The following is a 22,803-nucleotide window of genomic DNA, read 5'->3' as shown; positions in this document are numbered from 1 at the left end:
CATTCCCATTCCCACCTCCTGCCCCAGCCTGTCCCAGGCAGGACACCCCAGGGAACCAGGGGCTGTGGAGGGAAGACTGCAGACTCTCTCTGCATTTTTTCTCTGTGTGGCTCAGTTTCCAGAGGGAATCCACCGTGCCAAGTGTGAAGGCAGCTCTGAGGCACAACAATAAACAGCCATGGCAACCAAATCTGCAAAATGGCCAGAATCCCACAGGGGAACTGCAGGTTTAGGTTGGGGCACAATTAGGCTCATCCTGAAGGAAAAAAACACAGCCTTAGAAAACTTTTCACTTCCTCACACTTCAACACATGAAGAGCTGCTTAAGTAGCTTGGAGGCCTCCAGAATCTGGTGGCAATTATTATTTTTAGTTAGAGCTTTGGGTTAAATAAGCTTCTTTTAACTCATGTGTTTTATTTAGGATAAATTCCCAGCTCTCACCTGGCTATATGGAATCATGAAAGGTTTGGGTTGGAAGGAAACTTAAAGATCATCTTGTTTCACCTCCTCCCATTCAGTGCAGTGTAGAAAACAAAATAGAAGAAAAAAAGTCATTATTATGTGTCTTTCATGGCCCAAGCTGAAGCTCTGCCACACAGGCCCCTTGTGTCCAGGTACAATCCTCCAAACAGCTGGATTTGGCATTTTTCTAGGCAAAACACTCCCTCAACTTTTGGTGCTAAAAATAAACAGGATAATAAACTTTTACAACCATCCCCCATAGTACTAAATTTGACACCTCAAGCAATGTAGGATGCTGGAAGTGCTCAGAGTTTTGTACCATGACGGAGGAGTACAACTCTTGAAATGCACTTTCTGTGTTACCCTTTCAGCTATATACCCAAAACAGTAGCATAAGCATTAACTATGCTCATTAATTCCAACAGCTACTGGATAAATTTTAAAAAATGCTTAAAAAGTTGGTAAGCCCCCAGCTTTGCAAACAGCAGGGAAAGAATTCAAGTGAATCAAAGTCCAAACCCAGAGACGAAATATTTACTTACTTCAAGTAAATATTTCACCACTTTGGCTGTGAAGGCCAGGCCGTGACGGGATTGCTATGAGGGCTGCGATAGACGAGTAATGCCTGGCTGACTCTCACAATTCAAATGCAAATATCATGTATATTTGTTAGGAGAAGTTTTATAGATTTATAGTTCTGTTTTACCCCCCTTGTGTTGTTATCAGGGGGTGGCCTGGGTTTGGGACATTTGGGAGGGTGGCATTGTTGCTATGGCAAGAGCTGGCATCCAATTGAGATTTAAGGAAATGATCTCCATCACTGGACAGGGAAGGAGGAGTCAATGGGCTGAGCTTTGGGAGGGGCCAAAGGGTTCAAAGCACATGGCGGGGGAAAAATCTTTTGCTCCCTGCCCCGTAATATTTTTTCTATTCAGTCTTCTGTTGTATTTTGATAAAACTTTAATAAACCTTTTAAATTTTTGAAAGTGGGTAGCATTTCTCACCAGGCCAAGCCGTGATGGGGATTCCAAGAGGGCCATGCCGTGAGGGCCATGCCAGGAGAGGATTTGCCATGAAGGAGATGCTGTGAGGGCCATGCCCTGAGGGTAATGCTGTGGGGGCCAAGCCATGAGGAGACTGCCATGAGGGCCAAGCCATGACCGGGATGCCATGAGTGGGGTGCCATGAGAGGGATGCTGTGAGAGCATTTGCCATGAAGGGGATGCCATGAGGGCCATGCCCTGAGGGTACTGCTGTGGGGGCTACGCTGGGAGCACCAAGCCATGAGGAGACTGCCACGAGGGCCAAGCCATGACAGGGATGCCATGAGGAGGGTGCTATGAGGGAGGTGCCCGTCAGAGCATTTGCCATGAAGGAGATGCCATGAGGGCCATGCCTGAGGGTACTGCTGTGGGGGCTATGCTGTGAGCACCAAGCCATGACTGGGATGCCATGAGGGCCAAGCCATGAGGGGGATGCTGTGAGAGCATTTGCCATGAAGGGGATGCCATGAGGGCCAAGCCATGAGGGGGATGCTGTGAGAGCATTTGCCATGAAGGGGATGCCCTGAGGGTACTGCTGTGGGGGCTATGCTGTGAGCACCAAGCCATGAGGGGGATGCCATGAGGGCCAAGCCATGAGGGGGATGCTGTGAGGGCACTTGCCATGAAGGGGATGCCCTGAGGGTACTGCTGTGGGGGCTATGCTGTGAGCACCAAGCCATGAGGGGGATGCTGTGAGAGCATTTGCCATGAAGGGGATGCCCTGAGGGTACTGCTGTGGGGGCTATGCTGTGAGCACCAAGCCATGAGGGGGATGCTGTGAGGGCCAAGCCATGAGGGGGATGCTGTGAGGGCACTTGCCATGAAGGGGATGCCCTGAGGGCCATGCCCTGAGGGTACTGCTGTGGGGGCTATGCTGTGAGCGCCAAGCCATGAGGAGACTGCCATGAGGGCCAAGCTATGAGGGGAGTGCTATGAGGGGGGTACCCGTGAGAGCATTTGCCATGAAGGGGATGCCCTGAGGGTACTGCTGTGGGGGCCAAGCCATGAGGAGACTGCCATGAGGGCCAAGCCATGACCAGGATGCCATGAGGGGGCTGCCTTGAGGGCCACGCCGTGAGGGCATTTGCCCTGAAGAGCGGGAATGCCCCACGAGGAGTGTCCCGCCATTTTGCGGTGCGGGCACGGCGCACACGGCCCCCGGCCGCCCCCCGCGCCCCCCAGCCCGGCGCGGGCAGCGCGGGGCCACCGGCAGCGCCGGGACAGCGGCAGCCACGCAGCCGAGGGAACCGCGGCTCCTGCACGCTTCCAGCGCGGCTCGGGGACTTACTGTGCTCCAGAGGGCATCCGAGCGTGGAAAGAAATACTCCGGAAATACAACACCAAGCGAGCACCGCGCGGGGAGGAGGGACGGAAACCTGTGAGCAGTGGCTCGGCTGGGCCATCCGCAGTTTCCTACAGCACAGAAACCCCTGAAGTCTAGGGCTATGAGGCGGGTGGACAAAGGCTGCCCAAAGACCTTAGGGATGCCCACGTTGTTTTTACTTTATCCATGGCCTCAGGGGCTGAGGGTGGTGGTCTGTGAGGGCTGTGCAAAGGTGGGGTTTGTCTCTACATCCCCTGAAATACCACAACCTTGGTTTGTCCCACATTTGAACTTTTTGCTTTATGAAGCCAAAGAATATTAGTCTTTGGTTTAGTCTAATTTTGCATTACTGTTGTGCTACAATACTGTTAATAAAACAAAATTTAATCCACAGTTTTCCTCCCTTCAAGAGCTGTAACGTGAAAACATCACTGTTCTTTGTAAAATACCTTAGGAAATAAGGTTTAATGTTATTTTTTTGCATATTTAAGCAAAATGACCAGACTCCTACTTTGAAAGGGAAGAGTTGCACAAATAAATGTTCTAAGTAGTATTGATAATTGTAGCAGAACTACTATTACTAATGTAATACTTATATATTACTAATGCTACTAATTGAACATTACCAGCAACAATCACTGGTCTTGACAAAATGAAAGTAAAATATTTAATTAATCTGAAAACCATCTGACACTGAAAAATAAGAGTTTAAATAAAGGGAGTTTATTCAGCAAGCAGAGATGGGGAGAGTAAGAACAGTTATTTTCCCAAAGCGCTGTGGATCCTCATGTGTACAAGGAGAGACTTCTTGTAATTATCAGATTAGTTTTGTTTGTAAGGAGTCAGAGGGAAACATGCAGCACACACTAAAGTCCTTCTCTGGCTTTTTTGGGGAACCTTTTTCATGTTTCTGACATGCCTGGTTGAGACAAGGCCATTTGCATCAGCTGAATCTAAATATATCTGAAATTGTCCAACTGAAACATTTTCAGCCTTTATTTTGATATCAAAAATTACATAGTGTTCTACCAGTAAATCTAACATGTATTAATGTGAGCATGGCATAAACAGGTAAAAGGACTTCTTAACTGTAACTACTTTAAATGCAATAAATCAAGTGTGACATAGAAGTAAGCAAATTGATCCAAGTCTCTGATTCATTTTTTTCTCCAAAGTCAGTATTAAGGCAGATCAGCAGGACATAGTGAAGAATTATGCTGATTTTAAGGGGTCTTGCAAGTGATCATTAAACAATATTGACGGTGAAAATTTTTAGACCCCAGCAGCAATTAAACAGTTTTACTTGGGTTTTCACAGAATCCCAGGATGGCTTGGGTTTGAAGGGACCTTAAAAACCATTTAGTAATTACCATAAGCAAGGATGCCACTCACCAGATCAGGTTTGGAGGTATTTTAAATTTATTTCAGGTCAACTAACTCCCCTAAGTTACTACTGCAGAAACTGTGTGTGGGGAGAGTTCCAGCCGTAGGATTATTCGGTTTTACAGCCTGTTTGAACAGCCACATTATTAAAATTTGATTTGATTAAGGCATCAGGGGCAGCACTGAGGGGGTCCCCAGGGTGGCTGTACTCCGGACAAACTCATTTCTGTGCGTTCCATCACCGCCAGAAAAGCTCCGACATTCCCAGGCGGGCAAAAGGCGCACTTTATTTATCCACCTCCCTTCGGTTTCCCCCCTTTGTTCCTTTAATTTTCGCGGCCCCGCTGCCAGCCCCCGGAGCACATGTGCGTGTCACTGCCGGGCGGAGGGGGAGGGAGGGAGCGCGGGCGGGCGCCTCTCGCATGGAGCCGGGGCTGAGGGCCCCGTGGTGATGCAGCAGCAGCCGCAGCACCGCCCGTGTGCGGGCAGAGCCCCTTGAGAGCCGCAGCCCGCCCGGAGCACACGCGGGGCTCGGCCCCGCTCCATGGGCACCGATGGAATCGCTCCCGATCGCAGCCGCCGGCGCCGCGCCTCAGCCCGCCATGGCTTCGGCCGGGTAAGCAGCGGCCGCCGCGGGGACTCCGGCGGGGACTCTGGCGGCGCCGGGGAAGGGCTTGCGGGAGCGCGGGGGGACGGGACTGGCGGTCGTGGCCGCCGCGGTGCCTTTTCCTGCCCTCCGCGGGGCCGCGGGGGCTCGGACGCGGCGTACGGGGCGCGAGAGGGGCCGCGAGCGGTGGCGGCGGCGGGGCGGTGTGTCTGTGTGGGGAAGGGGTCTGCGTGAGGCGGCGGTGTGGGCGCGGAGCGCCGGGGACTGGTTTAATGCTTTCACTACGGGACGGGGACGCGCTCGGGGCGGCTTTGCCCGTGGCGGCGGCGGCAGGCGCGGAGCGCGGGGGGGCGGCGGGAGCGCCACAACATGGCGGCGGCGGCTGAGGGGACACGAGACCTTCCTCCCCCCCCGCCGGAACCCGCCGCTGCTCTATGGCCCGTGCGCCGCGCTAGAGCGGCTGTTCGCAGCCGCACGCCATCTCGGCCAATGGCGACAGGGCTTACAGCGAACGCAGCCAATCGCAAACGGGGCTTACAGCGGGGACGTCAGCGCGCGCCCGGGGCCGCGGTGCACTGTGGGATGCTGGAGGCCTCGCGTCGGGGCAGGAAGGAAGGGGGGGTGTCATGGCGACGAATATCGAGCAGATCCTTCGGTCCTTTGTGGTCAGCAAATTCCGGGAGATCCAGGAGGAGCAGCAGCAGCAGCACGGCGGGTAACGGGGCGGTGGGGAGAGACGGGGAAGGACGCGGGGCGGAGAGAGGCGGGCCGCGGCCTGAGGGTCGTGTCGGCGGCAACATGGCGGGGCCGAGGGGGTCGCGGCAGAGCGGGTGCCCTGAGGGAGACACGGCCCGGGGGCCGAGAGAAGACGGTGGGGGGACGCGCCCACCCGCTCTCTCCCCGGTTTCGGTGCTGTCCTCCCGTAGGGGCAGGCGCCTGTTTGGTTTGTCTGATTTGCGGCTAAATTTGCCGAGTTTATCTCGTAAAAGAAGTAAAGCCTTGTTAAGAGCAAGGAAAAGCTGGAAGAGAGCGCGTTGCGTGTATTTATTTTGAGGAGGAAACCTCTACAAGGCCGTACGAGCACGAGAGATGTGGCACATTCCAGAATGTGGTTTTTTTTCCCTTGCGTCTCAACCTCAGCAGTCACAGTGTCGGGGCCGAATAAGTGAGAATTTATCCAAAGGCAGAGCTTTCCCTAGGCGCACGCCTTTTTCAGGGGGCTGGAATACTGTTCTGAAGAGCTGAATATAATAAATGTATGTGAACGACAAAAAATGTCCAAAAAATTGCTCAAAACCGCTTGTGTTAAATTAATTCTTTTTTTTATTATTTTTTTGGTTAGTGCAAATATGGAAGGGCAGCCCAATGGTGACACGATCCCAGCTGAGCAGGCCGGGCCTTCCGAAGCCTCTGGAGCTGCTGGGAGTTGTCAGAGTGATCAGATAGTGCAGAAAATAGAGGAAGTGCTCTCCGGAGCCGTCGGGACAGAGCTGCAGTGCAATCCAGGTAATAAAACTTCCTCTGGCAAATCTCTTCTTGGTAAGAAGGTTGTGACTGTGCCTGAAATGGAATCAGATTTATAGAGATGAAAATGTGCTGCCTGGGACTGCTCCTCTGGCAAGTTGTGCATTAAATGTGGTTAAATATTTTCCTTACTGTGCTTTTACAGCCAGAGGTGGCCTGAGAAATAGTAATTTAAAAATTGAGCTGGTTATATGTAACATTGGTATGAGGAAAAGTTGGAGTTTTTTCTTTCCAGTGCTGAAACAGATAAATATTTTCCATTTGTATGCATATATGTATCCATAAGTTCTGCATTATTTTATATATATCTACTCCAGGGTCACTGAACTGTTCTTTGTACCAAAGCTGATGCTGATAGAAGCAGTTTCTGCTTTGAGTTGGTTTTCAGGATTATTTTGAAAGAACATTTATTACAAAACAGATATGTGATGAACTGTTTAGTCAAAAGATGATTTGCTGTTATAAAGTGTAGGTACTTACATTGAAGTCTTGCAAAGGGATTTTGATGTGTCAGTCTCAGACCTTGAATAAATTACTAGGTTTTTTTTTAAGGCTAAAAAGTCACATTTGAGTGTCCCCTCTTGTGGGACTGGTGCTAATTATAAGATTTCTGACTGTGGAGGGTTGGTGAGGTGATGAAAGCTGTAATTACTGCATTTCTCATTTTTGGGAGTTCAAACACAGGTGACTGCAGTGTGCTGGGTGAGTACAGTTCTAGAGGCAGCACAGAAAAAGTTTTCATTTCAGAGATTCTGCTGGCAGAAGTTTGGGATTGCTTTGGGGCTTTTTGCTCAGTGGTTTGTGTACCTTGAGCATTTTCAAGTTTTTAATTTATGCTGTAGGAGCAGCACTTCAGGGTGACATGGGGAAGTTTGGGTCAGTTCTTGGTGGTGGGTGATTTTTGTTGGTTTGGTTTGGTGATGTGATTTTTATTTGATGTGATTTTTATTTTTATTTGTTTATTTTTTGTTGTTTTCTTGTTTGGAGGACTGAGGCAAGTTCACATGGTAATAAAGAAGTGAGAGGTGTTAACTTTTAAGTCAATAAACTTACCTGTGGCTAACATTCCCACTGTCCATCTCTAAAAAGGAGTTGGACAAGAGGCATTATCTGATTATCTGAATCGAATGAATTATCTTTGCAGAAAAGTTCATTTTATAGAATCCCAGTATCTCCTGAGCTGGAGGGACCCCCAGGGATCCCCCAGTGCCAGCCCTGCCCTGCCCAGAGCCCAGCAAGCCCAGCCTGGGCATCCCTGGCAGCGCTGGCCAAAGGCTCCTGGAGCTGTGGCAGCCTCGGGGCCGTGCCCATTCCCTGGGCAGCCTGGGCAGTGCCAGCACCCTCTGGGCAAGGACCTTGCCCTGCTCTGCAGCCTGAGCTGGCCTGGCCCAGCCCCAGGCGCTCCCTGGTGCTGTCCCTGTCCCAGAGCAGAGCTCGGAGCTGTCCCTGCGCTGCCCCTCGGGAGGAGCTGCAGCCCCGGGGAGCTCTGAGCTCAGGCTGCTCCAGCCTGGGCTGCCCAGGCCACCTCGGGGGCCCCTCCTGACCCTTCCCCACCATTTTCTTGTCCCTCCTGGTTGCCAGGGCACTCCTGACTCAGCTCCAGCTGGCCATGGACCAGGACCCCCAGGGCCCTTCCCACAGCTGCTCTCCATTCGCACAGCCAGGGTTGCCCAGTCCAGCACTTGCCCTGTTAAACTCCACACAGTTGGGGATTGCCAGTCTCTGATTTGTGGAGGTCTTTCTGCAGGGCTTCTCTGCCCTCAGGAGGGTAAACAGCTCCTCACCATTTAGTGTCCTCAGCAGACTAATTATCCCTTCGAGTCCTGGGCTCAGGTTGTTAGTAAAGATGCTGAAGAGAACTGGGCTGAGAATGGAGCCCTGCAGAACCCCACTAGTGACTGTTGGGCAGTCAGTGGCACCAGCAGTGTGACTGGTGTCAGCCCCATGTCACCCCAGTCACTGTCACTATTGGTGCCCAACCCCTGGGCCAGTTCCTCACCCACTGAGTTCTCCATCTGTGGGCTGGACATTTTGTCCCTAAATTTGACTCTCCTTCACTGTTCTCTCTCAATGCATTTAAAGCAACGTTGGTGCAAAAACTATTTCTAAGTTGCTTATCCCATAAATATGTACCTGGTATATTTGTTGTGGAATCCCAAGTCACATTCATTTAACAGTATAGCAGTTACCAAATGCTTTTGCAGGATTTTGGATACTGGAAAGTAGTGAGCTTTGGGATCACAGATTCTAATTGGAGGGTCTGTGTTACTGCCCTGGCCTGCATAAATAGAATCATTGAAAGGAACATGCAAGCAAACTGCAATGTACAGCTCATATTTCACAGAAATCCCAGCAAGTTGCCTTTAATGAAGTGCCTTTCTCCTGAAAACATGGCACTGGGGCTCCAGGAGGGCAAGAACCTGACAAAGGTTAAATCCAGAGGGAGGTGGGGTACAGAATTAAAAGGTGGTGATGGAAATCCCAGACTCCCTCTTTCCCTTCCCCATCAGTGATTTGCTTGTCCCCACAGTCATCTGAATTTGTTACTTTCCTTTGGAAGCAAATGCTCTCAGAGGAACATGCAGCTTAGCAGCTGCAGTCCTGCCTGTCCCAGTAGCTGTTCCAGCCTGCAGTGCCTTAAAGTGGGTTTGGCACTGGGGGCATGGATGGTCTTTTCCCAAATTTGTTAGACCCTAGTAAGTAATTTAGTCAGTAAATACCCAGGGAATTTCTAACACAGCAGCAGCACTGGACTCACTCAGGGGTTAAAGCACAGCAGGGGCGAGAGGCTGGTCAGGTCTTGTAGCATAAGTCCCGACTTTGGTAATTTGTTTGGGAAATGGGAATTCTTGTTTATCTTCCGTGTGCACCATTGGGGGTTTGGAAGCACATCTCCAGCCTGGAGTTAGAAGGTGCTGCCCCACTGAGTGTGGGTGGTGGGATATCCACCCCCTGTGCCTCCTCAGGTGATTTCCCACCTGCAGAGCTGCCCCAGGCCTGGGCCCAGCCCAGGGAGGAGCTGGAGCTGCTGCAGAGAGCCCAGAGGAGGCTCCAGGGTGAGCATAGGGATGGAGCAGCTCTGCTGGGAGGAAAGGCTGGCACAGCTGGGATTGTTCACCTGCACAGGAGAAGCTTTGGGCTGAGCTCAGGGTGGCCTTGCAGGGCCTGGAGGAGCCCCAGGAAAGCTGGAGAGAGACAATTTCCAGGGCATGCAGGGACAGGACATAGGGGAGTCATAAAATGGTTTGGGTTGGAAGAGGACCTTGTGGGTTCTCTTGTTTCAAACCCCCTGGCATGAGCAGGGTCACCTTCCACTATCCTGGGTTATTCCAAACCTTGTCAAGCCTGGCCTTGAACAGCTCCAGGGATGGAACAGCTTTCCTGGGCAGCCTGTGCCAGGGCCTCACCTCCCTCACAGGGGAGAATTTTTTCCTAAGATCTAATCTAACTACTCTCCCTCATTTTCAACCCACTGTCCCTTGTCCTGTCACTCGAGGCTCTTGGCAATAGGCTTCCACCACCTTTACAATACTTCCAGGTACTGGAGGGTCATGGTTAGGTCACCTGAAGTCTCTGCAGGTGAACAATCCCAGCTGTGCCAGCCTTTCCTCCCAGCAGAGCTGCTCCATCCCTCTGCTCATCCTGGAGCCTCCTCTGGGCTCTCTGCAGCAGCTCCAGCTCCTCCCTGGGCTGGGGCAGCTCTGCAGGTGGGAAATCACCTGTGGGGGCTCAGGGGCACAATCCCAGTCCCTCTCCTGACCCCAGCTGGGGGCTCAGCCCAGGGCACGGGGGGCTCAGGGCTGGGGCAGGCCCAGCTCTCCCAGGGCTGCTCCATCTGCTCATCCCAGCCTGGATTGATCCCAGGGGTTGCCCCAACCCAAGTACAGCCCCTGGCGTTGTTAAACCTCAGCAGATTCCCATGGGGCACTTCTTGAGTTTGTCCAGATCCCTGTGGATGACCCCATCCTTCAGAGGTATCACTGCACCCACAGCTTGGTGTCACCTGCAAACCTGCTGAGAGTGGACTTGATCATTCCAGACAACTGCTAATGCACCTCACAGTGCACCTGTCAAATTTTTCACTCCAGTTTGGAGAGTAGAATGTTGTGGGGGCACTGGGTCAAATACTTTACAGAAGTCCAGATAAATGCCATCTGTAGATCTTCCCTTGCCCACTGATGTTGTCAGTCCACCACAGAAGGTCAGACAGGATTTTTCCTTTGTGAAGCTGTGCTGGTTATTTCAAATCACATCCCTGTCCTCCATGTGCCTTAGCAGAGCTTCTAGGAGGATCCTGTTCCATGATCTTCCCAGCACGGAGGTGAGGCTGACAGGGTGGTAATTCCCAGAATCATCCTCTCTTCCTCTCTTCAGAAGAATGGCTTTTCACTGCCCTAGGGCAGGGTTAGATCATGCATTAGGAGAAGAGTGTTCCCTAGTAGAGTGGTGAGGCCCTGGCACAGGGTGCCCAGAGCAGCTGGGCCTGCCCCTGGATCCCTGGCAGTGCCCAAGGCCAGGCTGGACACTGGGGCTGGGAGCACCTGGGACAGTGGGAGGTGTCCCTGCCATGGCAGGGGTGGAACAAGATGAGCTTCAAGGTCCCTCCCAACCAAACTATTCCATGACTATGATACTGCTTGGAAAGAGCTGAGTTCCTTCTGGGCCTCTGTCCTGACTAACAAGATTTGGGTAATTTTTTGAAAGAATTGTTATTTTATTACTTAAAGTAACTCTGAGAGGAAGGAAAGAGAGCTGGGAAGGGAGTGTGTCCTGTTTGTGTGTGTGGAACTTTAGTGGATTTGGCATAGTTTGCAAGTTTAATTGTTTTGTACCTCTGTCCATGTACTTCATAACTAATCTGAAAGAATTTTTTATATGCAGTCTTACAAATGTTTACAAGGTAAATGTCATTTTTTCTAGATGTAGACAAAAATACTGTGAAAAATAGTACTCAGTCTACAAAAAGGAGCTCTACAGGTGAAGATGAAATTCCTAGGAAAAAAGCAAAGAAAAACAAGAAGCACAAAAGCAAGAAGAAGAAGAAAAAGAAGAAGAAAAGAAAGAAAGAGAAGAAGCATAAAAAGCAACCAAAGGAATCCAAGTTGAGCGCGCGTCCCGGAGAGCCTGCAGGCGTGCAGCCAGCCCCTCCCTTGGTGCCAGAGCAGTCCAGCTCCCAAGTGAATGTACAGCAAGGAGTGTTTGCAGATGCAAACCTGGCTGGCCATGTGCAGCCAGAACTGTGCTCCAAACCAGCTGAGGGGCTTGATAATCAAGCTTTAGGACTTGTTTCTCATTCAGTGACTGATTCTCAGCAATCTGCAGAAAATCTTGGAAGTGGGGAGGGGACTTTGTGTGCAGCAAATCCTCCATTTAATTTAGAAAGCATCCAGTCTAATATCCCAGAAAATACTAGTATAGCTCAAACTAGAATTTGCACTAGCGAAGAACAAATTCAACAGTACCATGAAAATATTTATCCTGTAGCTATTAATGCCAGTGTTGTTGATACTGGAAATAATACTTGGTCCAGCATCCCATCTGGAATTGTCAGTAAATCAGAGATTCAGAAAGATTCAGTAGAACCACTGGGAGGTACAGAAGTCTCTCTGAAATCTCAAGGCATTGGGGAAGTAAAAGCTTTGGATGCAGCTCTGGAGCCTGAGAGCATGGAGGTGTTGACTTACTCGGAAGCATCTCATCAGTCTGTGTCTCACAGGGCAGCACAGGGGTTGGAAACAGCTTCAGAATCTGTGTCCTTGACAAGTGGTGTCACAACAACCCCTACACCTGCAAATTTGGCACATCCAGGTGCTGTGACTGTAGCTCACATGGCAGTGGCTGGGCAAGAAGTGAAAATTCCAGAAACAGCTGAAAAATCTCTGCAGATGGGAAATGTGAGAAGTGTGGAGAGACCTTCAGAACTGGGGGGTGTGAGCAGAACTTTGGAGCCATCCCTGCAGCCCTCAGTCATGTCTGGGAGTTTGAGCATGACGCAGGGCAGCCCTGTAGAGGCTTCCAGTGTTCTGAAAGCAGGTATACCTTTGCAACATCCTTTGACAATATCTGCAGCCACCCCTGTGACCCACGTGGAAATAAGTGCCAAAACACCTCCAGGACCAGGAGCTCTTGCAAAAATGAAGGATACGGAACCAGCTATGGGGAGTGTGAAAGCTTTAGAAACAACCATGGAACCTGCTGTAGCAAAAGATGTCAGAGCAACTCATGAAAGTCTGCAAGGCAGAAGTGTGGAAGGAACCACTGGTTCTGCAACAGCACTGGGTGCATCAGGAATGTTCCTACAACATGGAGTCTTGGCAGAAACGAGGAGTGTGGACAGAACCCAGGAATCTGCACTTCCAGCAGGATTGACAGGGAAGAACGTGGTTGCAGAGACAAGAGGATTAGGAGCAACTTCAGAACCTGCAGCAGTTGTACAGACCTTCATTCCCCAAACGGCTCCAGAAGTCCACATGGCAGAGGGTTTTAGAAGTCCACAAGCAAAAGATTCAGAAGGTACTTCATTGCTGAGAGAATCAAGACCTGAGAGTGAATCACATGTGAGAGGTTTGACATCTTCTCTGTCTTTGCAGAAGGAAAACACACAAGGTCCAGGAGGAGTCCTGAGACCAGTGGCTGGGGTGGAAGCAAAAACTTTCACAACAGCTTCAATGTCCTTACAAGTAGAAGGTGTGAAAGCTTCAGAAGAAGCTGTGCATTGTGGGACTGTTGCAAGTCCGGGACTTCCTGCCTTAGAAAGGACTCCTGAACCTGTGGTTGCATGTGAAAGCATGGAACCAGTTAGAGGGGCTGAGGCATCAGCAGGGGTGATGCCATGGCAAGCCACAGCAGAGAGAGAACCTCTCCATGCAGGCCTGACAGAGAGTTCCATCATTGCACGGTCGCAGATCGTGACACACACGGCACTCTCACACACTGAGGTGCTGAGGAAGAGAAAGGATTCAGAACATGTTCCAGAAGCAGAGACAAGGAGCAGAGAAGCAATCCTAGAAACTGTGCAAACTTCAGAAACCAGTTCAAAATCTATTCAGGAACAAGTAGTAGGTCATTCAGCAGCAGTATTGGAGTCTTTGCCCAGAGTGGAAGAAGACAGTACGGCATCAGGAGTACTGACAGATACACAAACTCAGGGATCTGCTGTAGAACATGAAATTGCAGCAAGGAGGACCAGCACACAAGGAAGTGAGCTCTCAGAAATGGAGAAAGCAAAATATTTGGAGCCAGTATCAGAAGCTGGAGGAATGAGGTGGTTAGAGAGCACGACAGAGTCTGCAACAGTAGAGGTGAAAGGTTCTGAAACAGGTGAAAAGCTTGAGGTACCCATGGGTGATGCTTCAGCAGCTGTTCCAGAATACCTGCATGCTGAAAAGCAGCAAGATCTTCAGGTAGTTCTAGAAGCAAAACCTGCTGCAGAATGGAAGAGTTCAGAAGAGGCTCCAGAAATCTTGGGTGTTTCTGAAATAAAACCTTCTGATGCAGTTCCAAAACCAGGGGATATGAAAGGCCTGGAAACTGCACTGGAACATGGAGTGACAGCTGAGGTACAATATGTAGAAGGAGTACAGAGTCAACAGGTAGAGGATATGGTGATTGAGAAGGAAGATGTGGAGCAGACTCAAACATCTGAACCTTTAGTAGCAGAAACAGTTTTTAGTTCTTCACATGCAGCAGAGGAAAAAGTTTCAGCAGGGACTCCTGTAGCAGAAACACAAGATTTGGAAACAGCTCCTCGGACTCATGCAGAGCTGAAAGATGCAGAAGCAGCTGCAGGGTTGGAGGCAGAGAGAAAAGATTTGGAAGCAGGTCCAGCACCTGAGACTGATGCAGAAGCAGGTCCAGAACTTATAGAGGAAGGCCAGTTGGAAGACACTCCAGAGGCTGAGGATGTCAAAGAAGCAACTCCTGAAGAGGACTCAGAGAAAAGAGACTCGGAAACTTCCGATGTGCAACCTGATGTGGCGGCACGAATGAAGGAGACTCTCATGAGGCTTGAGAATGTTGTTGAAAAAAGTAGTCATAGAACCAGTGAGAAAAAACATGATTCAAAGAAACAGAAAAGGAGCCGCTCCAAATCTCAGTCCAGGTCTAGGAAGCGGAAGAAAAAATCAAGGTCGCGTTCCACTTCCAGACGTTTGACCTCTAAAAGAGCACGTTCTAGGAGCAGAAACTATTCCGTTTCTAGAAAAAAGCATTCCAAATCTAGGTCCCGATCTGTGGAGAAGAGAGAGAGAAGATTGTCTTCCCGGCGGTCCAGGCGCAGACATTCTAGATCATCTGACCGTTACAGGTCTAAATCCAGATCAGCAGAAAAGAGATTGTCCAGACGGAGGCGTTCCAGGTCCTCTGACCACTACAGGTCTAAATCCAGGTCAGTGGAGAAGCAGCTGTCCTCCCGAAGGTCCAGACGCAGACGCTCCAGGTCATCTGACCGCTATAGATCCAAGTCCAGGTCCGTGGAGAAGCGATTGTCCTCCCGAAGATCCGGGCGCAGACGTTCCAGGTCTTCCGACCGCTACAGGTCTAAGTCACGGTCAGCGGAGAAGCGATTGTCCTCCCGAAGGTCTGGGCGGAGACGTTCCAGGTCCTCTGACCGCTACAGATCCAAGTCACGGTCAGCAGAGAAGCGATTGTCTTCCCGAAGGTCCGGACGGAGACGTTCCAGGTCTTCTGACCGCTACAGATCAAAGTCCAGGTCAGCGGAGAAGCGATTGTCCTCCCGAAGGTCCGGGCGGAGACGTTCCCGGTCGTCCGACCGCTACAGGTCTAAGTCACGGTCAGCAGAAAAGAGGTTGTCCTCCTGGCGATCCCGCCGCAGACATTCCAGGTCCTCTGACCGTTCAAAATCTAGATCCAGGTCTTCAGAAAAGGGAGGAGGCAAAGAATACTCCTGGAGGTTCAGGCATCGGTCTGGTTCCTCTGATGGTTCAAAATCCAGGTCAAGATCTGTTGAGAAAAGAGGTCGGAAGGCGTCCGTGCGGAGGTCCAAACGTCAGCGCTCAAAGTCCTCGGATCGCTACAAGTCTCGATCCAGGTCAGTAGAAAAAAGGGATCGAAAGCAATCGTCACGGAAGTCTAAACGTCAGCGCTCCAAGTCCTCTGACCGTTACAAGTCTAGATCCAAGTCAGTGGAAAAAAAGAAGGAATCCTCACGAAAATCCAAGCGTCGACGCTCAAAATCTTCTGAACGTTACAAGTCTAGGTCTAGGTCTGTGGAAAAAAAGCGCAAGGAGTCTTCAAAAAAGTCCAAACGGAAACGTTCCAAGTCCTCTGACAGTGTTAAGTCAAGGTCCAAATCTGTAGAAAAAAAAGATAAGTTATCCTCAGCAAAGTCCAGTAGCAAGCATGAGTCTTCTGAACTTCAGGAGTCAGCCAAAGGTCTGGATGAAGATGTTCCTCAGTCTTCTTTTGGAAGTGAAGGTAAATCCTCTAATGGTCCCACAGCAGTAGCTTTGTCTGATGAAGGAGTAAACGGCCCAGTACTGCCACCATCATTTGGAAGTGGATTATCCAAACCTTCCGAGAGCCTTGAGGAAAGGGCCTCATCTGTTGAAAAAACAGCAGATGTGCAGCATTCTGCCACATCTGAATTTGATACCTCCAAAACCCCAGATGACCAGGAACTGAGATCCACGTCTGTTGAAAAAACACAGGATTCAGAGCTGTCTGTGACATCTGAAAATGGATCAACTGAAAAAGCAGCAGCTCTGGAGTCTTCATTGCTACCTGAACTTCCATACTCCACATCCAGGTCAAGATCCATATCTGCTTCAGCAACAGAATTTCATGTCTCTGCATCCTGTGAAGGTGAGCCCAGAACTGCACCTCTCAAAGAAGTAGAAGGTCCAGAGCTTCCTCCAGCACTAAAAAGAGATATGGAACTTCAGTCAGCTCTCCTGTCCGAAGGTGGGGTCTCCAACTTGTCTGATGGTCACGATTCACAGCATATCCCTGGTGAACACAAAGAGCTTTCACAGGCCCTGCAAGTACCTGAACGTGAGTCTTCCCAGCTGGCTGACAGCCCTGGAGCAGTGGAACCTCAGAGGCCTTTCCTGCCACCTGAGATGATCCGCCCTGTGATCCCTGATGGCTGTGAGTCAGGCCAGATGCGGGAGCCTTCTTTGGCTTCTGATGGTGGCCACTTTGTGTCTCCTGATGGACATGGATCAGGATCCAACTTCGCTGCACCAATAGAGGAGCATCCATTGTCTGTAGGCGAGTCCTTTAAGTCACCACATGGAAATGAGCAAAGATTTTTATCTGTTGAAAAAGTCAAGACTCCAGATGTTTCCCTGACATCTGTGTGTGGTTCTGTTGAGGTGTCTGCTGATGTTATTTCAGTGTCTTCTTTTGAAGTTCATGAGTCCAGATCATCTGTTGACAAAGCTTTAGACGGTCCAACGCTCCCACAAGTGCTTGAGGTCGACTGCTCCAGATCTTCGGAAATGCGCGAATCGAGATACCTAACTGGAAAAATAGATGGTGCGGGATCTTTGGTGATGTCTAAAAGTGGGATTCCCATATGCCACGATGGCCACAAAGCAAAGTACAACTCCTTTGAGCAAACAGAGAGTGCAGAACTGTCAGTGGCATCTGAGCTCCGGTGTTCCATCTTTCCTGAAGGCTATAAATTGACATCCGCTGCAGTTGACAAAGTGGAGATCCAGAAACCTTCTCTCTCACTGGAAAGTGGCTTCTCCGTGTCTGCTGATGGCTGTGAATCAGTGGGCACACCGGAAAAACTACAGCCCCCAGTGGCTGCTGTGACATCAGAAGGTGGGGTTCTGCTGTTGCCTGACAGTCAGGAGCTGAGACCCGTCCCTGCAGAGAAAGCAGAAATGCTGAATTCATCTGAACTGAAACACCTGGCGTCCCCTGATGGCTACAACCTGAGATCTGCCTATAGTGAAGAAGTACAGGAGCCCATTCTGGTAGGGGAAAGCAGGTGTTCTGTTGCCTCCGATGGTCATGAGTTGGCATCTACCACTTCTGAAAGAGCTGAGGAGCCTTCTCAAGTGTCTGAAAATGAGTACACAATAGGGATTGATGGCCCGGAGTTGACATCAACCCCTGCTGAAAAAACAGAGCTGCGGAAGCTTTATCAGATGCCTGGAGAAAGAGGTCTGGAGTCCATGGACAGCCGCGACCTGCAGTCACCCTCTGCTGAAGACACACGGGTCCAACAGCCCGCTCTGGTGTCTGAAAATGAACGTGCCGTGTCCTGGGTGGGCCAGGAGTTGAGGTCCAGCTCTCCTGAGAAGGCAGAGGTGCAGGAGGAGGCTGTGGTTCCAGACAGTGCTGTGTCTTCTAAAGATCACAGATTGACGTCCTTGTTGGCTGGAAAACCAGAAGTGCAGGAGCGTTCTCTGGTGCCTGAAAGTGAATATGGTGAGTCTCCTAAGGGCCAGGAGGTGGCTGAGGCCAGCCCTGCTGAGAAGGAGGTGCAAGAACGTTCTCTGACACCTGGCAGTGAATGTTCCATCTTCCATCAAGACCAAATACTGCAGTCTGGCCCCGCCGAAAGCACAGCAGTGCAGGCTCCAGTGCTGGTCCATTATGCTGTATCTCCTGAGGGCCAGGAGGTGCAGGAGTGTTCTTTGCTGTCTGAAAACGAGTACGAGGCATCCCCCAAAAGGCATCATTTGAGATCCAGTCCTCTTGAAAAAGAAGAATTGGAGGAACATTCTGAAGCATCTGAAAGTGAAAGTTCAATATCCAGTGATAGTCAGGAGTTGCAGCCTGCTGTTGCTAGAAAAACAGAGGGGCAGGAGTTGTCCTTGTCTGAAGGTGAATGTTACATGACTCCTGAAGGTCAGGAGCTGCAGTCCAGCCCTGCTGAAAGAGTTCTAGCCAAGGAAACTTCCCTGACATCTGAGCATGCTCTGTCACCTGAAGAGCGCGAGTCAGGATTGGAGCGTGCTGAGGAGACAGAGGGTGGGGATTCTACTGTGACAGCTGAACGTGACCATCTCTTTTTTGAGAGCCAGGAGGTGAGTTTCACCTCTCTTCAGAAAGCAGATGTGCGGGACCATTCTCCAACACCTGAAAATGAACATGGAGCATCTCCTGATGAGCAGGAGTTGAGATTCACCACTGTTGTAAAAGTGGATGGTCTTGAACCTTTGACAGTGAACGATAGAGCCTCCATGTCCCCTGATGGCAGCGACTTGAATTCCGTCCCTGCTGAAAAGATGGATCATGCAATGCCTTCTTTAATGCCTGAAGGGCGCTCGGTGTCTCCTGATAACTGCAGTGTGGGCCCTGGTGAAGAAGCAGGGGATCTGGAGCCCTCTGTGAGATCTGAGCGTAGAGACTCCACATCCTCCTATCAGGAAGGTCATGAGCCAAGGTCTCCCATGGAGGAAGAGGGTCTGGAGTCCTCTGTGACATCTGAACATAGACAATCCCTGTCCCCTGAGGGCCATGACCAGAAGTCTATTGCAGATGAAGAAATGGATGATCTGGAGAGGCGTTCCACTTCTCCTGATGAGCACGAGTCAAGATCTAGCACTGGTGAAGAAGCAGAGGATCTGGAGCAGCCTTTGACAACAGAACGTAGGTGCTCTGAGTCCTCTGATGAGCACGAGTCAAGGTCAACCACTGGAGAAGAGGCAGAGGATGCAGAGACTTCCTTGGCAGCTGAAAGAAGAGATTCTGTATCCTCTGATGACCGTGAGTCGAGGTCTGCTGCTGGGGAAGATGTAGAAGATGGGGAGCCCTCCTTGACAGCAGAACGTAGACACTCCACATCTTCTGATGACCACGAGTCAAGGTCTTCAGCTGATGAAGAAGCAGAGGATGCGACAGCTGGTCGTCGCTCTGTGTCTCCTGATGGACGGGAGTCAAGGTCAACCGTTGGTGAGGAAGCAGAGGACCAGGAGCTCTCTTTGACAGCTGAGCGTAGACACTCCACGTCTTCCGATGAACAGGAGTCAAGGTCTACTGCTGGTGAAGATGCAGAGGATGTGGAACCCTCCTCAGCAGCTGAACAAAGAGATTCCACCTCATCAGACGAGCAAGAGTCAAGGTCTACTGCTGGTGAAGAAGCTGAGGATGTGGAACCTCTGACAGCTGAACACAGGCGTTCCGCATCCCCTGATGGGGCTGAATCGAGGTCTACCACTGCTGAAGAGGAAGGAGAGGATGCAGAGCCCTCCTTGACAGCTGAACAAAGAGAGTCCACATCGTCAGATGAGCATGAGTCAGAGTCTTCCAGTGGTGAAGAGGAGGGAGAGGATGCAGAACCCTCTTTGGCAGATGAGGAAAAGCAGGATTCCATGCCTCCTGAGCAGTCAGAAGAACAGGACTCTTCCGTTGTCCCTGAAAGCAGACGTTCCGAGTCTTCCGAGCGTGAAAAATCCAGATCCAAATCTGTTGATAAAGCATCTGACAAAGAGTCTCCACAGAGATCTGTGAGCAGGCACTCAAAGTCTCCTGCTCACCCAAAGAGCCGATCCACATCTGTGGAGAAAACAGCGGACAAAGAGTCCGTGCGGAGGTACAGGCGGAGACGCTCCAGGTCCACGGCTCGCCAGAGGAGCCAGTCAACCTCTGTGGAGAAAACAGCAGACAAGGAGTCCTCACGCAGGTCCAGGCGGAGACGCTCCAGGTCTGCTGCTCGCCAGAGGAGCCAGTCCAAGTCTGTGGAGAAAGCTGCAGACAAGGAGTCCTCGCGCAGGTCCAGGAGCCGGCGCTCCAGGTCTTCCCAGCGTCGGTCCAAGAGATATGACACGGACTCGCGCTCCAGGCGGAATCGCTCCCGCTCAGCCACACGGAGAAGAGCGTCCAGGTCTCGCTCCAGCTCCCTGTCACGTTCCAGGCACAGGAGGAGAAGCAGGTCAAGGTCGGCGTCACGAAGGCGGCGTTCCTTGTCCAGAGACAGGCGCAAGAGGTCTCAGAGAAACAGGTCGAGGTCCACTGACAGGAGAAGGAGGAGATCCGACTCCAGGGACCGCAGGATATCGCTCCGGTTGCGCAGCAGGAGCCGGACCCCTCTGCGGCAGAGGCGCTCGCGCTCCAGGGGGAGGAGGAGGAGCTCCAGCAGGTCCCCGATCCGGCTGCGGCGCTCGCGCTCCTCGGGCAGGAGGCGCTACAGCAGATCCCCCGACCGGCGCCGCTCCCGCTCCTCGGAGTTCTCCAGCAGGTCACCCAAACGTCTCACAGACCTGGGTAAGTGCTTTGTTTCCACTGGTTCTGCGGTGAGGTGGTGGTAGTGGGTGGTTTGCACAGTCTGATTTTAGCTCTGATTTGAGCATTCATTCATAAGGGATTTCTTAGAAGTCACTCTCTGCGTTAATGTCAGGCAGTGACTTCCAGCAGGAAGGTTTATCAGTGCTGAGCATTTGAATGGAAGCCTCTTTGGAGCCAGTTTTACCTTGGTTCTAGAGCTTTTGTACAATAGTAGTGTGTTGCAGCCTCAAGGAACATTCTGAATTAGAGTAAAGGCCAAGTACTTCAAGTACTTCTGTGTAAGAAAATTTAGAATTTCTGCTCCTGAGAACAAAGATAATTCAGGTGCCACTTGGAGAGACCTAGGCTCTATTGTCAGCTGTTCCCAGAACTCTGTCTTGCCTCTTTCCCATGGTAAGAACATAAAGGAAAGAGAGACTTTTTTTGTGAAAATACTCCCCAGACCCAGCAGGTCAGAAAATAAAATCTTAAGAGCTGCATCTTTTCTCTGTGCTTGGAGGAAGAGAGGCTGTGCTGTTTCTTGGGTAGTGAGTTAATAAGGGGAAAGAAGGTTTGAACTGGGAGATCAGCTCTTGTACAGAGTGTGAGGAAACCTCCTGTGGTGGGCTTGAGGTTCTGAACCTTCCAGTCCTGCCTCAGAGTTGCCATGGAAGCCTTCCAGTTAGGGAGTTATTTGCAAACTAGCAGAAGGCTTAATTTAATTTCATTTGCTATTTCTATGTTAGGGCTGTCCTTTTTCTCCTTATTAAAGCAAAATACTCTTCTGCTGACAGTTTTGCATCTAATTGTGTTTTAAACAAGAGCATGTTTTACTTACTCAGAGCTCCTTTTTCTCTTTGGTGGTTGTAAGTAGCTTTTGGGCTATATCTGGGGAGATGAGGCTTCCTCCAGAGGTTTGAGAGCTTTTCAGAGGTAGATAATGAAGAAACTCTGGAGTTTATGCTGTGTAGGAAGGATTCAGTAATGCCAGAACAGGAATGAATCAATGCAGTAGGAGTCATCAGAACAGGGTGGTTGGAGGATGTTGTGGTTGGAGCTGCTGGGTTACACTGCAGTTTCACTTGCCTTCTGCACAGTCTAGAGCAGCTCAGTACAGTTCCAGTTATTTTCACAGAACATAAAAAATGCACAGTGCCGGTAGAACCTTGTTTAGTTTGCCAGGAACATTTCTTTATTACTAAAACAAGGATCTATAAAAATAATGACTTCTCTGTGAAAATAAAACAATGTTTTAGACAAGGCCCAGCTACTGGAGATCGCCAAGGCCAACGCAGCCGCCATGTGTGCGAAGTCTGGCGTGCCTCTGCCCCCGAGCCTGATGCCTCTGCTGTCCCAGAAGAAGGATGACAAAGCCAACCAGAAGTCCTCGAGGGACACCTTGAAGGAGCTCACTGAGGTGAGGGGGAACAGCAGCATCCAGCCTGGGAGTGAGCACACTGGGCTTGGTGACCGGTGGGAGGTTGTCACTCTGTGCTGCTGTCACCTGGGAGCTGCCTCGTGTTCAGAATCCCCAAATCCCCGGGGCTGGCCCAGCCCTGCCAGCCCATGCAGTGCCAGCTGTGCCCCATGGGCACCTTGTCCCCAGCCCAGAGCACTCAGTGCCACCTCCAGGCCTTCCTTGGGCACCTCCAGACCTCCCTGGGCAGCCCCTGCCAAAGCCTGACCACTCCTTTGAGCCCTTACTCTCCCACAGGTTTTTTTAAGACATGAAAACTGTTACTTTTTAATTCTGTGGAAATGCATGAAACCAAATTATTTTGGTTTTTCTTAGTTTTGGTTTTGATTCTGTTCTAATTTTGTACGAAGTGGTGGCTGTCCCTGCAGTCCTGTCAGTGAAATCCAAAGCTTTCACTGCTGATTTTTTGTTCTGGTGGTGTTAGTTATGGCTTGAGTTGGAAGGAGCTTCAAAGCTCTGCCTGTCCCACACCCTGCTATGGGCAGAAGCACCTTTCTCTGTCCCAGCTTGCTCCAAGCCCTGTCCAGCCTGGCCTTAGACTTCCCTCAGAATGGAGAAATTCTGGAATAGAAAAGTGCCTTAATTTTATTTTTAATTGCATCATGAGTGCGACAGTTCTGAAGTTGTGTTCACAGAAATAATCTGAGAGGCAGCAGTGTCCAGGTGCTGAGAGATAATCTGCAGTTGTGCCTGGGCTGGGGGAGCAGAAGTACTGAGCAAGGGCTGAGTTGGTGCAGGTGCCCTGTGGTGACATCCAGGGTGGCTTTTCTCATACCCTGACCAGGATCCAGCATAGCT

At 50.7% G+C, this 22,803-nt stretch overlaps 2 protein-coding genes across 6 annotated transcripts in view; one reads left to right on the top strand and one right to left on the bottom strand.

Annotated features, from left to right (window-relative positions):
• Window positions 1–2,855, bottom strand: part of GART (phosphoribosylglycinamide formyltransferase, phosphoribosylglycinamide synthetase, phosphoribosylaminoimidazole synthetase) — a 37,226-nt gene extending 34,371 nt beyond the window's left edge. Inside the window, exon 1 of one of the 2 annotated variants that reach the window (XM_036389287.2) lies at window positions 2,795–2,855. The gene's annotated coding sequence lies outside the window, so the exon portion shown is untranslated. Of the gene's footprint in view, window positions 1–442; window positions 501–2,794 lie in introns of those variants that run through there. The other variant, XM_036389288.2, reaches the window with a different exon arrangement.
• Window positions 2,856–4,644: 1,789 nt separating this feature from the next.
• SON (SON DNA and RNA binding protein) overlaps window positions 4,645–22,803 on the top strand; it is a 38,570-nt gene continuing 20,411 nt past the window's right edge. For 3 of the 4 annotated variants that reach the window (XM_036387920.1, XM_054514047.1, XM_054514049.1), the window contains exons 1-4: window positions 5,412–5,535; window positions 6,163–6,326; window positions 11,265–20,528; window positions 21,785–21,945. In XM_036387920.1, coding sequence (XP_036243813.1) covers window positions 5,447–5,535; window positions 6,163–6,326; window positions 11,265–20,528; window positions 21,785–21,945 — 9,678 coding nt within the window. In that variant the 5' untranslated portion in view covers window positions 5,412–5,446. Of the gene's footprint in view, window positions 4,830–5,411; window positions 5,536–6,162; window positions 6,327–11,264; window positions 20,529–21,784; window positions 21,946–22,803 lie in introns of those variants that run through there. The other variant, XM_054514048.1, reaches the window with a different exon arrangement.

Source organism: Molothrus ater, chromosome 2 (genome assembly GCF_012460135.2).
Source record: "Molothrus ater isolate BHLD 08-10-18 breed brown headed cowbird chromosome 2, BPBGC_Mater_1.1, whole genome shotgun sequence".
NCBI classification, from domain to species: domain Eukaryota; kingdom Metazoa; phylum Chordata; class Aves; order Passeriformes; family Icteridae; genus Molothrus; species Molothrus ater.
Note: the sequence above shows the minus strand (reverse complement) of the source record. Positions and strands in the feature narration are given on the sequence as shown.